Source organism: Anolis carolinensis, unplaced genomic scaffold, assembly GCF_035594765.1.
Source record: "Anolis carolinensis isolate JA03-04 unplaced genomic scaffold, rAnoCar3.1.pri scaffold_8, whole genome shotgun sequence".
Classification (NCBI taxonomy): domain Eukaryota; kingdom Metazoa; phylum Chordata; class Lepidosauria; order Squamata; family Dactyloidae; genus Anolis; species Anolis carolinensis.
Window position 1 is genome coordinate 10,014,084 of NW_026943819.1, and position 13,745 is coordinate 10,027,828.

At 40.3% G+C, this 13,745-nt stretch overlaps 1 protein-coding gene across 4 annotated transcripts in view; it reads right to left on the minus strand.

Moving 5' to 3' along the window:
• Positions 1 to 13,745, minus strand: part of ebf2 (EBF transcription factor 2) — a 237,313-nt gene that overhangs the window by 209,856 nt on the left and 13,712 nt on the right. For 3 of the 4 annotated variants that reach the window (XM_062960844.1, XM_062960846.1, XM_062960845.1), the window contains exons 3-5: positions 11,537 to 11,600; positions 9,600 to 9,655; positions 8,616 to 8,689 (exon numbers count right to left, since the gene is read on the minus strand). In XM_062960844.1, the coding sequence (XP_062816914.1) occupies positions 8,616 to 8,689; positions 9,600 to 9,655; positions 11,537 to 11,600 (194 nt within the window). Of the gene's footprint in view, positions 1 to 8,615; positions 8,690 to 9,599; positions 9,656 to 10,046; positions 10,141 to 11,536; positions 11,601 to 13,745 lie in introns of those variants that run through there. The other variant, XM_062960847.1, reaches the window with a different exon arrangement.

The following is a 13,745-nucleotide window of genomic DNA, read 5'->3' on the forward strand; positions in this document are numbered from 1 at the left end:
TTTTGTGGAATTCTAGATAAGGGATGCTCAACCCATATCTTTGATTCATTCAGGGATGTTCTTGTTGTTGCTCGAGAAACATTTAGAAGAGTGGTGGTTTTCATGATTTAAGTCTACTGGGAGGAGGCTGATAGCTATAAAGTGGGTGGCTTTCACAGTGTTCAAGCTTATTTCTCTCACAATTGGCAGCAACTTCCCATCACACATCCAGGGCAATGCCATCTCTCTGGGTACTGATTTGGTGGGATAGTTCCAATTAATAATCTATCATCAACTTTTTAAATGTTTTTTTAAATGTCCCAGTTTCTCTCTCCTTCTCCCTTTGTGCTCATCTCACTTCACTTGCTGCAAACTGAATTCAAAGTGCCAAAATAGTCTGCATTTAGCAATTTTATGGGCCAAAGGAGGAGGTTCTTGGCAAGGTTCTTGGCAAAAGGCTCGGGCAAAAGCAAACTAGTGTGGCTCCTCCTTTTTTGTGTATTCTTTGCCATGAATATTTTTTTGCCATCTTTATATGTTGCTTGTCTACATTTGTCCCAATTTCATGTAAAAATGGAATTTCACATGACTATTGCTAAATCTGGGAGGCCCACACTCCAGGCTTCCAAATTCTAAAGAAATATTATTATTACTATTATTATTAGTATTCAAAATCATGACAGAAATTAATCAACCACACAGAAGACATGGGAAGCATTTTGAGGTTTTTTTAAACAGTCTCTGAAAGCTACAAAAATGGTGGAGACACATATTTCCCACCTTTGTTTTTCAACTAATGGATTAAAGTGAAATGCCCTTATTCCGGAACATCAATGCAGCACCATTCTGAAACACTAAACCAAGTGTGAAGGGAAATTACAATTTAATACAGCAAAGCTACCTCCCATTGTCAGGAGCTGTTTTAATAAAGTCCCTTCACACACACACACATTCACCACATTTCCTGTTACAGACCATTCGGTTCCATTGGGCTTTAATGCCATATAATGCTTTCCTTGCTCTTTCATTTTAATTTTAATACCACTCTCAACATTTTATGATATGACATTTTTCCTGTTTCTTAGATTTATGGCAGGTTTCACTGCACTTTTTTTATTGTTCGCCAGACAGAGTGCCAATAACATGCAAATTGCTATTTATACATGTCACAAATGAACAGAACAGCATGAACAAGCCACACCAATGAGTCCTTAAAAATTAAGAAATTGGTCTTTGGTTTGGCAAATAGTGATAAAGCAATGCAATCGCAATGCATCTCTGTTCAAAAGTCCTTCTGAATTCCTCTGAAACTCCTCCTAGGTCAGAGAGTCACGGTACGGTATATATCATTCTATTCTGTGTAAATTAATAGTATCATAATTGTCTTCCCATCTGGACAAGAAAGGCCAGACTAGGAAATGTCCTGAGACTCAATATTATGTAGAAAAAAGAATTTCAACAGCAACAATTTTTCTTCTCACTTTATGCTAATATCCCCTCTTAATATAACTCTGAAATGTACAGAGGCTCTTTCTCATACCCTCCAACTATCTCATTTTTTAAAAAAAGAATGAATCCTTTGCTGTCCCACTTTTCTAGCTGCTTTTAAAGTGTCCTGGTTTCTGTCTCCTCCTTCCACTTTCCCCTCACCTTACTTCAATTGCTGCAAACTGAACTCCAAGTTCAAAAATAGTTTAGAGGGATGAATAAAAGATGGGACAAAATGCTGTAGACTTGGTCCCCATCTACCTTACTATATAAAATCCAGATTATTTGCTTTGAACTGGATTGTATGGCAGTATAGACTCATATAATCCAGTTCAAAGCAGATAATGTGGATAGATAGCGAATTGAGTCAGAAGTGAATTGAGAATACAGAGAAGGATGGATGGATAGAGAGAAGTGATCAAAGGTTAGATCAAAAATAAATACAGTAGAGTCTCACTTATCCAACATAAACGAGCCGGCTGAATGTTGGATAAACGAATATATTGGATAATAAGGAGGGATTAATGAAAAGCCTATTAAACATCAAATTAGGTTATGATTTTACAAATTAAGCACCAAAATATCATGTTATACAACAAATTTGACAGAAAAAGTAGTTCAACACGCAGTAATGCTATGTAGTAATTACTCTATTTACAAATTTAGCACCAAAATATCATGATCTATTAAAAACATTGGCCCCAAAAATGCATTGGATAATCCAGAACGTTGGATAAGTGAGTGTTGGATAACTGAGACTCTACTGTACGTACATTAGAGTCTCACTTATCCAACATAAATGGGCTGGCAGAACGTTGGATAAGCAAAAATGTTGACTAATAAGGAGGGATTAAGGAAAAGCCTATTAAACATCAAATTAGGTTATGATTTTACAAATTAAGCACCAAAACATCATGTTATACAACAAATTTGACAGAAAAAGTAATTCAATACGCAGTAATGTTATGTTGTAATTATTGTATTTACAAATTTAGCACCCAAACATTGCAATGTATTGAAAACATTGACTACAAAAACATTGACTACTAAAAGGCAGACTACATTGGATAATACAGAACATTGGATAAGCAGAGGTTGGATAAGTGAGGCTCTACTGAAGTTCAATCCAAGACAGATAGAAGATAGGCGATTAGAAACCAAGTCCTTAGTGTTCCAAACTAGCAAGTTGGGTGCAGCTCCGTTTCCACTTTAGCAGATGAAGGCATCAGCCAAAATCTGATACTCATGTTATATATATATTTAATTCTTTAATCCCTCCAATATACTTAGGCAATTCCGGATGAAATATAGCCCTGTAGAAAACCTGGTGTCCAGAAGGCTGCACATGTTTCAAAGAAGGGCTTAGGGCTTTCCCCTCCCCCTTTGGAAAATGGTTTTAAAATTCAACCCTCAACTTTCACCAAAAAAAAAAATCTGTCTCTAATTTCAAACTCAAATAAGCGCCCAGCATGGTGGCCTTTGTTTTGTTTCTTTCCCCTGCACTCCTCCCTGGCATTGCATAACAAAAGTGTCTAAATTCACACCATCTGGCTGATAAAGACCGGGGCTCAGTGGCCGGCTGGCTCAGCTGATTATCTCTGGGGCTGGCTGTCTCGTCTGGGCCTTGTGGCGAAAGTCACAGCTGTGGGCCTCGCTGGCGCTCAATGCAACGCTGTTATTAGCCAGCTGTAGTCCCCGAGACTACTTCTGTTCACATTATAATATCTTTTCAACCCCCTGAGCATCAAGGGCGCTGTGACTTCTGGCAGCAGCCAAACAAAACCGTTTCCCCTCTTAGAAAAGACTTGGCAGGCAGAGGGAGAGGTATTCCAGGAGAGGGAGGAAGATGACTTATTTGGACCAAAAAAAAAATTCCCAGCAAATGTGTGCCATGCATTGCGTGTGCAGTTTTGCAAACGCCCTCATCTGTGCTTTCCGCCCACCCCAGAAATCAATTTCATGGAAGTCCATAAGATTTCCTGGAAAATATTTAAAAATCTGAAAATTGGAGAGAGGCCCTGTAGCATTAAAGGTGGTGCAGAAGGAGGAATTACGGCAGGTTTTGTTACTCATGCAACCAGGTAACAAGCAATAAGCACTGCTTGACTATCAAGCAAAAAGTGGTGCTAGAAATAATATCATACAAAAAAAAAATGACTGGCACAACCTGGGGATCACAACCAGACACAGTGAAGACATCTGCCCTTGCGCTTTGTTACTCTGCTTCTGAATACGCACGCCCAGTGTGGAATACATCTCACCATGCTAAAACAGTGGATGTGGCTCTTAATGAGACATACCTAGATGCTACAGTCACATCTAGGCTGGACTATTGCAACGCCCTGTATGTTGGCCTTCCGATGTCCACGACCCGGAAGCTCCGTATTGTTCAAAATGCGGCAGCGAGGCTACTCACAAGAACACCCATGAAATGCCACATAACACCAGTGCTGCAGCATCTGCATTGGCTTCCAACTGATTACCGTGGTCTATATAAAATGCTAGTCCTGACTTTTAAAACTCTTTACGGCCAGGGCCCATCGTATCTTAGGGACCGTCTCTCCTTCTCCCATCATCGGAGGTCACAACGACCATCCCAACAAGACTTACTTTATGTACCGGATCCTAGAGAAGTGCACTTGGAGAGGACCAGGCACAGAGCTTTTTCTGTTTCTGCCCCTGCCTTATGGAATGCCTTGCCGCCCTAGATGAGAGCCATGCATGAGTTAGGGCCTATCACCCTAACACTCAAGACATGGCTCTTTACTAGAGCTTTTAATCTATTTTAATTTTTATCAATATTTGTATGTATGTATTTTTATCCTTTACAATTTTATCTTGTAAATTGCCTAGAGCATCGTGGATGGAGGGCGATTAATAATTAAATGATGATGATGATGATGATACCATATTATCACAGGATGTCTAGGCCCAACATCATTGGAGCAAATATACTGTTTAGCTGGCATTGCACCACCTGACATCCACTGGGAAGTAGCAGCCTATAATGAAAGGACCAAGGCACTGACATCTCCTGTCCATCCTCTTCAGAGATCAGCAGCAAACCAACACCTTAAATCAAGAATCAGCTTCCTAAGATTTACAGAGATACTAACAGGAACACCTCAGCAAGCAAGAGTCCAAAAGTGGCAGGTTAAAACCCGTAACCTCAATCAGTGGTTAATACCAGATGAGAAACTCCCTCCTGGGCACACAGAGGACTGGATGACTTGGAAGGCGCTAAACAGACTGTGCTCTGGTACCACGAGATGCAGAGCCAATCTTAAGAAATAGGGCTATAAAGTGCAGTCCACCACATGCAGGTGTGGAGAAGAGCAAACTACAGACCACTTATTTCAAAGCAGTCTGAGCCCTGCCACATGCACAATGGAGCCACACCAGAGGCACTCCCAAGTGCCCAGCTTCTGGTCAAAAGAAATTTAATTCCAAGTTTTTAACTTTGTTTGTGGTTTTTTATACATTATAGCTGTATTCCCAATTTGCTTCTGACCCAATAAATTAAAACACCTGATAAAATTGCCTCTTCAATACAAATGTCAAGGTACAGAGTGTCTCTCTAGATTTCAAAGTGGCAACCTGGCCTAAAAATATAGTGAATGGAATACAAGACCAACAGAAATCAACTGGAAAAAAAATGAAATGCACTGATATAGGATAGGGAACACCTGGCTTGAAAACAGCCCAAGTGAAAGGGATTTAGAAGACTTAATAGAGCACAAACTGAACATGAAACAATGCTGTGACACAGTAGCTAAAAGGCCAATATGATTCTAGGCTGCATTGATAAAGAGTATGTTGTCACTGTCTAGATCAAGGAGAATACTAAGGTAAAGGTAAATATTTCCCCTGACGTTAAGTTCAGTCGTGAACGACTCTGGGGGTTGATGCTCATCTCAATTTCTAAGCCAAAGAGCCGGCGTTGTCCATAGACACCTCCAAGGTCATGTGGCTGGCATGACTGCATGGAGCGTCGTTACCTTCCTGCCGGAGCGGTACCTATTGATCTACTCACATTTGCATGTTTTCGAACTGCTAGATTGGCAGAAGCTGGGGCTAACAGTGGGTGCTCACTCCGCTCCCCGGATTCGAACCTGCAACCTTTCGGTCTGCAAGTTCAGCAGCTCAGCGCTTTAAAACGCTGCGCCACCGGGGGGCTCCTAAGGAGAATACTACAAACACTCTATTCTGCTTTGGTCAGACTTCTCCTGTGTCCTGTTCTGGACGAAGCAATTCAAGAATTCAAATCCTGGGCTGTGTGATGGTTCTTAATACTAAATTATCTTAAGTTGGGGTACTGTTAGGTCAAGAATCCACTGTATAATTTCTTGGAGTCCAGCCTTCTCTGGGGGTTTTTAAGCAGAGGCTGGATAGCTATCTGTCAGGACTGCTTTGTGTGTTCCTGCATAGCAGAATGGGATGGACAGGGTGGCTCTTGGGGGTCTCTTCTAACTCTACGATTCTATGAAAGAATCCTAATTATCATTGAAAAGGGGTTTCCCATTTTCTACCAGGGACACACGTTTGCATCTGCACAAATATTTAGACAACAACCCCTCCAAGTACGCCTCTGTCACTTGGAGAAAGATGTAAAACGCCGGCGGATACACTTGTCTGCATCTTGAGTTGAATAGTCCTGCAATTCCATGTGACAAATCAGAAAGATGTTTATCTTCCAACTCAGGCTGAAAAGCAATGCCTGTCACTCAGACAATGGGCATCCACTCGAACAGCAGGGCTAACACAGTCTATTAAAATTTGATAGACTGTGTTGCTAACACCAAGTAAACGAAGAGTCCTAAAAAATTAATGTTGCTCTGTAAGCAGCCCACAGCAAAATCTGGAAAGAAGACTGTCAAATTTGACTTTGACTGGGATGGATCAATATGGGTCTCATTTGGAGCCCACCGTGTGTTGTCGATTTGGTGAATGATCTGGAGCTAATCCCCACAATCTTGGGTGCATCTCTACTATCAAATTAATGCTGCTTTGACACCACTTTCACTGCATGGCTCAACGCTATGGAATCCTGGGTGTGGTAGTTTTGTGAGTTAGCATAATATTAAGCCATGGCTGTTTTAAGTGGTGTCAAACTGCATGAATTTGACAGTGGAGATGCACCCAGTGACACCAGAGTCTGGTGATTGTCCAATGTCTTGTAGGTGTCCCCCCCATGTAAAACGTTTGCAATATTAAGGTTTATTTACTGGTATTAAGAGCTTTGACATTTAAACATCTGCAGATAGTTTTAGTCCTCTGTTTTTCCCCTTGGATGCTATTCACCATTAAAACATTACACATAGACATCCAAACCATGTTTGGGTGCCACTAATGGAGAGCGAGCCAAGCACATTGGCAGTGTCTAGCCCAGGCATGGTGTTTTGGACTTCAACTCCCACAATTTCTAACAGTCAGTAGGCTGCTAGGATTTGTGGGAGTTGAAGTCCAAAACACCTGGAGGGCCAAAGTTTGCCCATGCCTGTTCAAACTTTGACCAGGTATGGGCAATGTAGAGCAATTGTGGGCAATGTAGAGACTTCCACAAATGTTGGACAACAACATTCATCTGTCCCACCCAACGGGCAGGGACTGAGACAGCTTTGATCCAGAGTATCCAGACTGGAGTTAGGTCCCTTCCACATTCCATATAAAATGATTCTCTACTTTGAAGTGGATTATATTGCAGTGTAGACTCATATAATCCAAAGCAGATAACCTGGATTATTTGATTTGATAATCCGGATTATATGGCAGTATAGAAGGGGCCTTACTATCTCGCCAAAGCCATGTATTAACCTTTTAAGGCAATAGATCCCACTTTAAATGAATAGAGCATGAGGAGATGGTGATTGGCGACCTGCCTTCCTGATCTGAGAATGTGAGAAATGAGAACTAGAAATCCCATCAGCCCTTGCCAAGTGTGAGAAATAATAGGATATGTAGTCTAGCAACATGCAGAAGGTTGCAACATTCCTGCTGAGGATCTATAATTTTTTTTTTTGTGTCAGGAGCAACCTGAGTTGCTTCTGGAATGAGAGAATTGGCCGTCTGCAAGGACGTTGCCCAGGGGACACCCAGATGTTTTGATGTTTTGACCATCCTTGTGGGAGGCTTCTCTCATGTCCCCGCATGGAGCTGGAGCTGATAGAGGGAGCTCATCCGTGCTCTCCCCGAGTGGGATTCGAACAACCCAACCTTCAAGCCACAAGACTTTTATCCCCTAGGCCACCAAGGGCTCCTAGGATCTATAATATTATAATACTTATGTTAGGAACATAGAATTATCTGTCCAGCTACATGCAATAGAAGTCTCTAGATCAGTGGTTCCCGACCTGTGGTCCGTGGACCACCAGTGCTCCCCAAGAACTAAAATATGGTCCACGGCCTCACCGTTACGACACCGTTCCAACAAGAGCTACTGGTCTCACGAAACCCTCTTGTAGTGCCAAGGGGAAATGCTGACTAGCCATGAAAGGCATGACAACAAGCCTCCTGACTGCTGCTTCTCCTCCTCCTCCCTCCCCCTGAGTGGAGCGGTTCCATGTGGCTCTTGGAAGTGGGGACACCTTGGTCTCTTCGTTTTGAGGCCTGTTCCTGGGGTTATTTGGGGTTCTGATTCAGAAAATTGCATTGGATAGATCACATCAGTTCTAGATTTTTTTAAAAAAAATTTGTGGGCGAACAGATGGCGACTACTAGATGCCATATGTACTGTATCAGAAACTAGAGCTGATGTCGTCTATCCAATGCAATTTTCTGAATTAGCATCCCAGATGACCAAATCGAATCTAAAGTTGACCAAAAACTGATTCGTACTTTTGGTACTAATGTTGGAGAGTGGTCCCTGGTCAAAAAAAAGTTGAGAACCACTGCTCTAGATCAAGGGAAGTAATCATTCCACTCATTCTGCTTGGGTCAGATCTCATTGGGAGTAACAATGTGTCTAGTTCTGGGCACCAAGAATGGTATTTACAAGCTGGAACATGTTTCAACACATTTCTAGCCCATCTTTCTATCTGGGAATACAAGCTGATATATATCCTGGATTCCTACCAAAGTCAAAGATGCTTAACTGTAACATGTTTTCTGTGTTGTGATAGTTTGCCCACAAATAAATAAAAGTGTCTTACCTGCACATAACCTCATGAGTGAGCAGTACTCTACACATTTCAGGGTTCTTGTTTTGTCCTTCATAGGCGATCGGCTGCGGAATATATGGAGAATTACTAGGAGCTGGTCTCAAACAAACATGGTTTTCCCAACCAAAACTTCTCTCCAATTAATTAAAGTGTTTGGAAATGACAGTGTTTATCAAGCATTTCTTCCCATGCTGCTAGTAAGGTGCCTCAGAAAAGCCCTCAAAACTATATTTGGAAATTGTTAATATTTAGGGAATGTTAATCCCAGATTACTACCGTGTTTCCCCGAAAATAGGACAGTGTCTTATATTAATTTTAGCTCCCAAAGATGCGCTAGGTTTTATTTTCAGGGGATGTCTTATTTTTCCATGAAGAAAAATTCACATTTATTGTTGAACAAAAAAATGAACATTTATTATATACTGTGCAGTAGTTGTCATCACAAACAAGCATAACCAGACAAACTGTGAATCCTATCAAGAATTTCTTATTACTACCAATATTTCCATGTACAACACTCTATTGTAAGTACATTTATCGATCCTGCATGCTCTGGTGTTCTGTTTGGCGGGCATTCTTCCAAACAAAACCTTTGCTAGTTCTTACTTTCGGCGGAGGCCTTATATTTAGCAATTCAGCAAAACCTCTGCTAGGTCGTATTTTCTGGGGATGTCTTATTTTAGGGGAAACAGGGTATATATTGTAAAATGAACAGAATTTGCTACTACTTGAACTGCCATGGCTCTATGAGATCCTGGGATCTGTAGTTTGGTGGAGAACTAGCACTCTCTGGTAGAAAAGGCTAGAGGCCTTTTAAAACTACAACTGCTGTGATTCCATAGCACTGAGTCAAGACAGTTAAAGTGGTGTCAAACTGCATTACATTTACAGTATGGATGCATTCTGAGCAAGAAGAAAGATGGCAAGATTAGAAAAAGCAAAAGAAAGTAGTCAGGAGCAGAAGAAACAACTTACCTGTTTCGTGACTGAGTCAATGAGCCTCACGAAGAGATCTTGTTCAGTTCTTACACCTAAACAGAACATAAAAGTAGTGGGATAAAACTGTTTCCAAAGGATCCCTTTCACAATCCATTCAATATATAGTATTACAAACTATTCAACAGGACCACAGCCATATTCACACACATTCATGCCAAGGATAAGCAAAGTGTGGCCCTTCAAATATTGCTGAACTGCAGCTCCCTGTATTCTTTATCACTTACTGTGTGGAGTAAAGTCGATGAAAGCTAAGATTCAACAACTTCTGGAAGTTTTCCTTTTGCACAACTCAATCTACAATTCCCTTTTTTCATGAAAAATTACACATGCTTCTCTTCCTCTGGTCACATTCTCTCAACCTCTTTGCAAAGGCAAATCCCCTCTGAACAAGTTCCTCCCAAGAAAACACTGCAATTGGTTCACCTTTGGGTTGCCTTACATCAGAAACAAATTGAAGCCACACCACAACAACAACAAGCTAGAGCTGGCAGAGAAAACTGGAGAGGTTGTGTAGAAGAAGGGATTTCGACAGGTGCAATGGGTTACCTGGTTGCCTAACAAGCCACACCTGCTGGAATTCCTTCACAATTATTAAAGGTACAGGAATGCTATCTAATTTTCACTCAATACCCCTAGTCCTTACTCAGTATCTATCAGTGCCCCTTGTCTCTCTCTGGGTGCATCTACACTGTAGAATTAATGCAGTTTGACTCCATTTGAACTGTCATGGTTCAATGATACAAAATACTGGGAGTTGTAGTTTGGTGAGGCATGAGCACTCATTGGCAGAGAAGGCTTAATACTTCGTCAAACTAAGAGCTCCCATACTAAAAAGTAAGTGAATTATATTTTAGTGTTCATAGTCCTTAGCTTGCCCAGGTTATTTGAAAAAGTCAATTTTAATTGTACAAAATACATAAGGTTGTGGGTGAACTACAACTCACATAATACCAGGTTAACCCTGTGAAATTCCATAAGTACTTAAATTTTGTTACATTGAGCAAGTTTCCTCTGGATGCATCATTAGTGGGGTTCAGTGTGCTCTCTGGCTGTAGGGTAAACTACAACTACAACTATGGTGAGCCAGTCCCCTCAAATCAATCCAGTAGGTTGAGTTATTCATGGGGTTTCTGTGTGCCAAGTTTGGTCCAGGTCCATCATCGATGGATATCACAGTTTCTCTGGTTGTGGGTGAACTAGAACTCCCATAAAGGAAAATCAGTTCCCTCCAAACCCCTCCAGTAATCAAATTTCAGCATTATCAGATATGTGTACCAAGTTTGGTCCAGATTCATCGGTGTCTGGGTTCACAGAGATGTAGGTGAACTACAACTCTCCCAGATTAAGGTGAATTTTCCCCAAGGACCTCCAGTATTTTTTGATGGTCATCAGGGCTCTATGTGCCAAGTCTGGTCCAATTCCATCTTTGGTAGAGTTCAGAGTGTTCATTGATTGCAGGTGAACTATAAATCCCAGTACCTACAACTTCAAAATGTCCAGGCCAATTCTCCTCAAAACCCACCAGTATTCAAATCCGGGCATATCGGGTAATGCATCTCAAATTTAATCCAGATCCATCATTGTATGGGTTCATTGTGCACTCTGGATGTAGGTGAACTACAAATCTCAAAGCCCTGGCCAGCATGTCCAATAGTCAAAAATTCTGAAAGCAAAAGTTCAAAAAAAAAAACTGGAGGTGCAAAGGTTGGGTGCCATTGATCTAAATCCTGTTCTTAATGCCAGCTAGAGTAGATTCTTGCAGACCATAAGTCTCCTATGTGTTAATTGACTATTTAACACTTGATTCAATGAATCTATTGGAGCTGTGACTATACAACAAGCTTCCAACTTCTTTAATCTCAGGTTAGATGACTTTTTCAGAACCAAAGATGGAGGGAGCTCCAGTGACTCACCATTGCTATAGAGAAGCTGCAACTTATAGTGGGTCCCATTATTGGTTTTTTCGTTGCCTTGTTCCTGAAAGAAAGAGGGGAGAAAGAAATTATTTGGAAAGGTAATATAATTCAAAAGGGATTTGGCCTGCCAGTCTTTCCAGCACTGACATTATTAATGGACTAGCAGCACAATGCTATCCATCCATACTTGTTCAGAAGTCCTACTGAATTAAATAGAAGTTATGGTTAGACAAGTGTAGATACAGGATTGCAATGTGGGTCGCAACAAAAATGCCTTTCTAATCAATTGTCTCTCATAGCTACTAAAAATAAGTTATTCTCCCAAGTCCTTAGTCCTTCTATGGACCTTTCCATACAGCCATATAAGCCAGAATATCAAGGCAGAAAATCCCACAATATCTGCTTTGAACTGGGGTATCTGAGGCCCCTTCTATACAGCTGAATAAAATCCCACATTATCTGCTTTAAACTTAAATACAGTAGAGTTTCACTTATCCAAAACTTGCTTATCCAAGCTTCTGGATTATCCAATGCATTTTTGTAGTCAATGTTTTCAATATATCGTGATATTTTGGTACTAAATTCGTAAATACAGTAATTACTACATAGCATTACTGCGTATTGAACTACTTTTTCTGTCAAATTTGTTGTATAACCTGATGTTTTGGTGCTTAATTTGTAAAATCAAAACCTAATTTGATGTTTAATAGGCTTTTCCTTAATCTCTCATTATCCAACATATTTGCTTATCCAACGTTCTGCTAGGCCCGTTTACGTTGGATAAGTGAGACTCTACTGTATATGGCAGTGTGGACTCAGATAACCCAGTTCAAAGCAGATATTGTGGGATTTTCTGCCTTGATATTCTGGCTTATACGGCTGTGTGAAAAGGCCCTGAGTCCACACTGCCATATATTCCAGTTCAAAGCAGAAAATGTGGGATTTTATTCAACTGTGTGGAAGGGACCTGAGAATGATGATCATTTTAACCCGCTCCCCCTTTTTCTCTACCTAGTTGGATGTTTTTAGCAGCATGAGCTTTGAAAGGCTGGTGAAGGAGGACTGGAGAAACACAAGTCACATAATCCAGATTATCAAAGCAGATAATCCATGTTATCTACTTTGAACTGGATTATATGAGTCTATATTATATGAGTCTAGAGTAAAGAAGGGTCAGGAAGACATCACTCCACCATGTCTCCTGAGTCAATATATCATAATATATAATGCTCATATTATGATATACTAATAATATAATATATTGCATATACACATAATATTGATAATAATATTACAATGTAATACAATATAATAATACACTATTATAATTGTATATTTATATTACATGTAATATTACTAATAATATTACAATATAATGTTATAGTACAACATCTATATATATAAAAGAGTGATGGCATCACGGCAGTGGACAAAACAACAAAAGTAAACACCCCACAACCTCGAAAATTGACATCACAACCCCTCATCCATGCCTCTAGGTTGATACAACAAAAAGAAAAGAAAAATAAAGTCCTAATTAGAGGGAGAGGAATAATTGTTTTTTATCTAATTGCTGCCAGTTAGAAGGCTAAGCTCCACTCACTTGGTCTCCTAGCAACCCACTCAGCCCAGGGGACCCTTTACCTTAACTACCACCAATTCCTCAATACTTTATTTCCCATACCACCATACTTCGCCACAGCAACGCGTGGTTGGGCACAGCTAGTAGTAATATATAATGCTTATATTGTGCTATGTTAATAATATAATATATTGTATATAAATATAACTTGTAAGCCACCCTGAGTCCCCTTTGGGGTGAGAAGGGTGGGATATAAATGTTGCTAATAAATAAATAAAATAATATTGTTGTATAATCCAGTTCAAAGCAGATATTCTAGATTTGATATGGCAGTGTAGAAAGGGACACAGACATTCAGCATCAGGTTGTAGTAGTGAGTCTGCCATAAACAATGCAATGCATCTTGATTTGAATAGGAGTTCCTTCTAGTTGATCCTATTGTAGCTTTATATTTGAACCTATACCAGGCAGAGTAAACATCAGCTGCATCCAGAAACCATGAATGAGCAATGAGCATACATGAATAGCAAGCACTGACTGCAAAACGTAGCCAATAAAATACAAATACTAAGCAAAGTGAGAACAGTGAAAGAAAAAGGTCATCTCTAGAAGTATTTTGGAAGG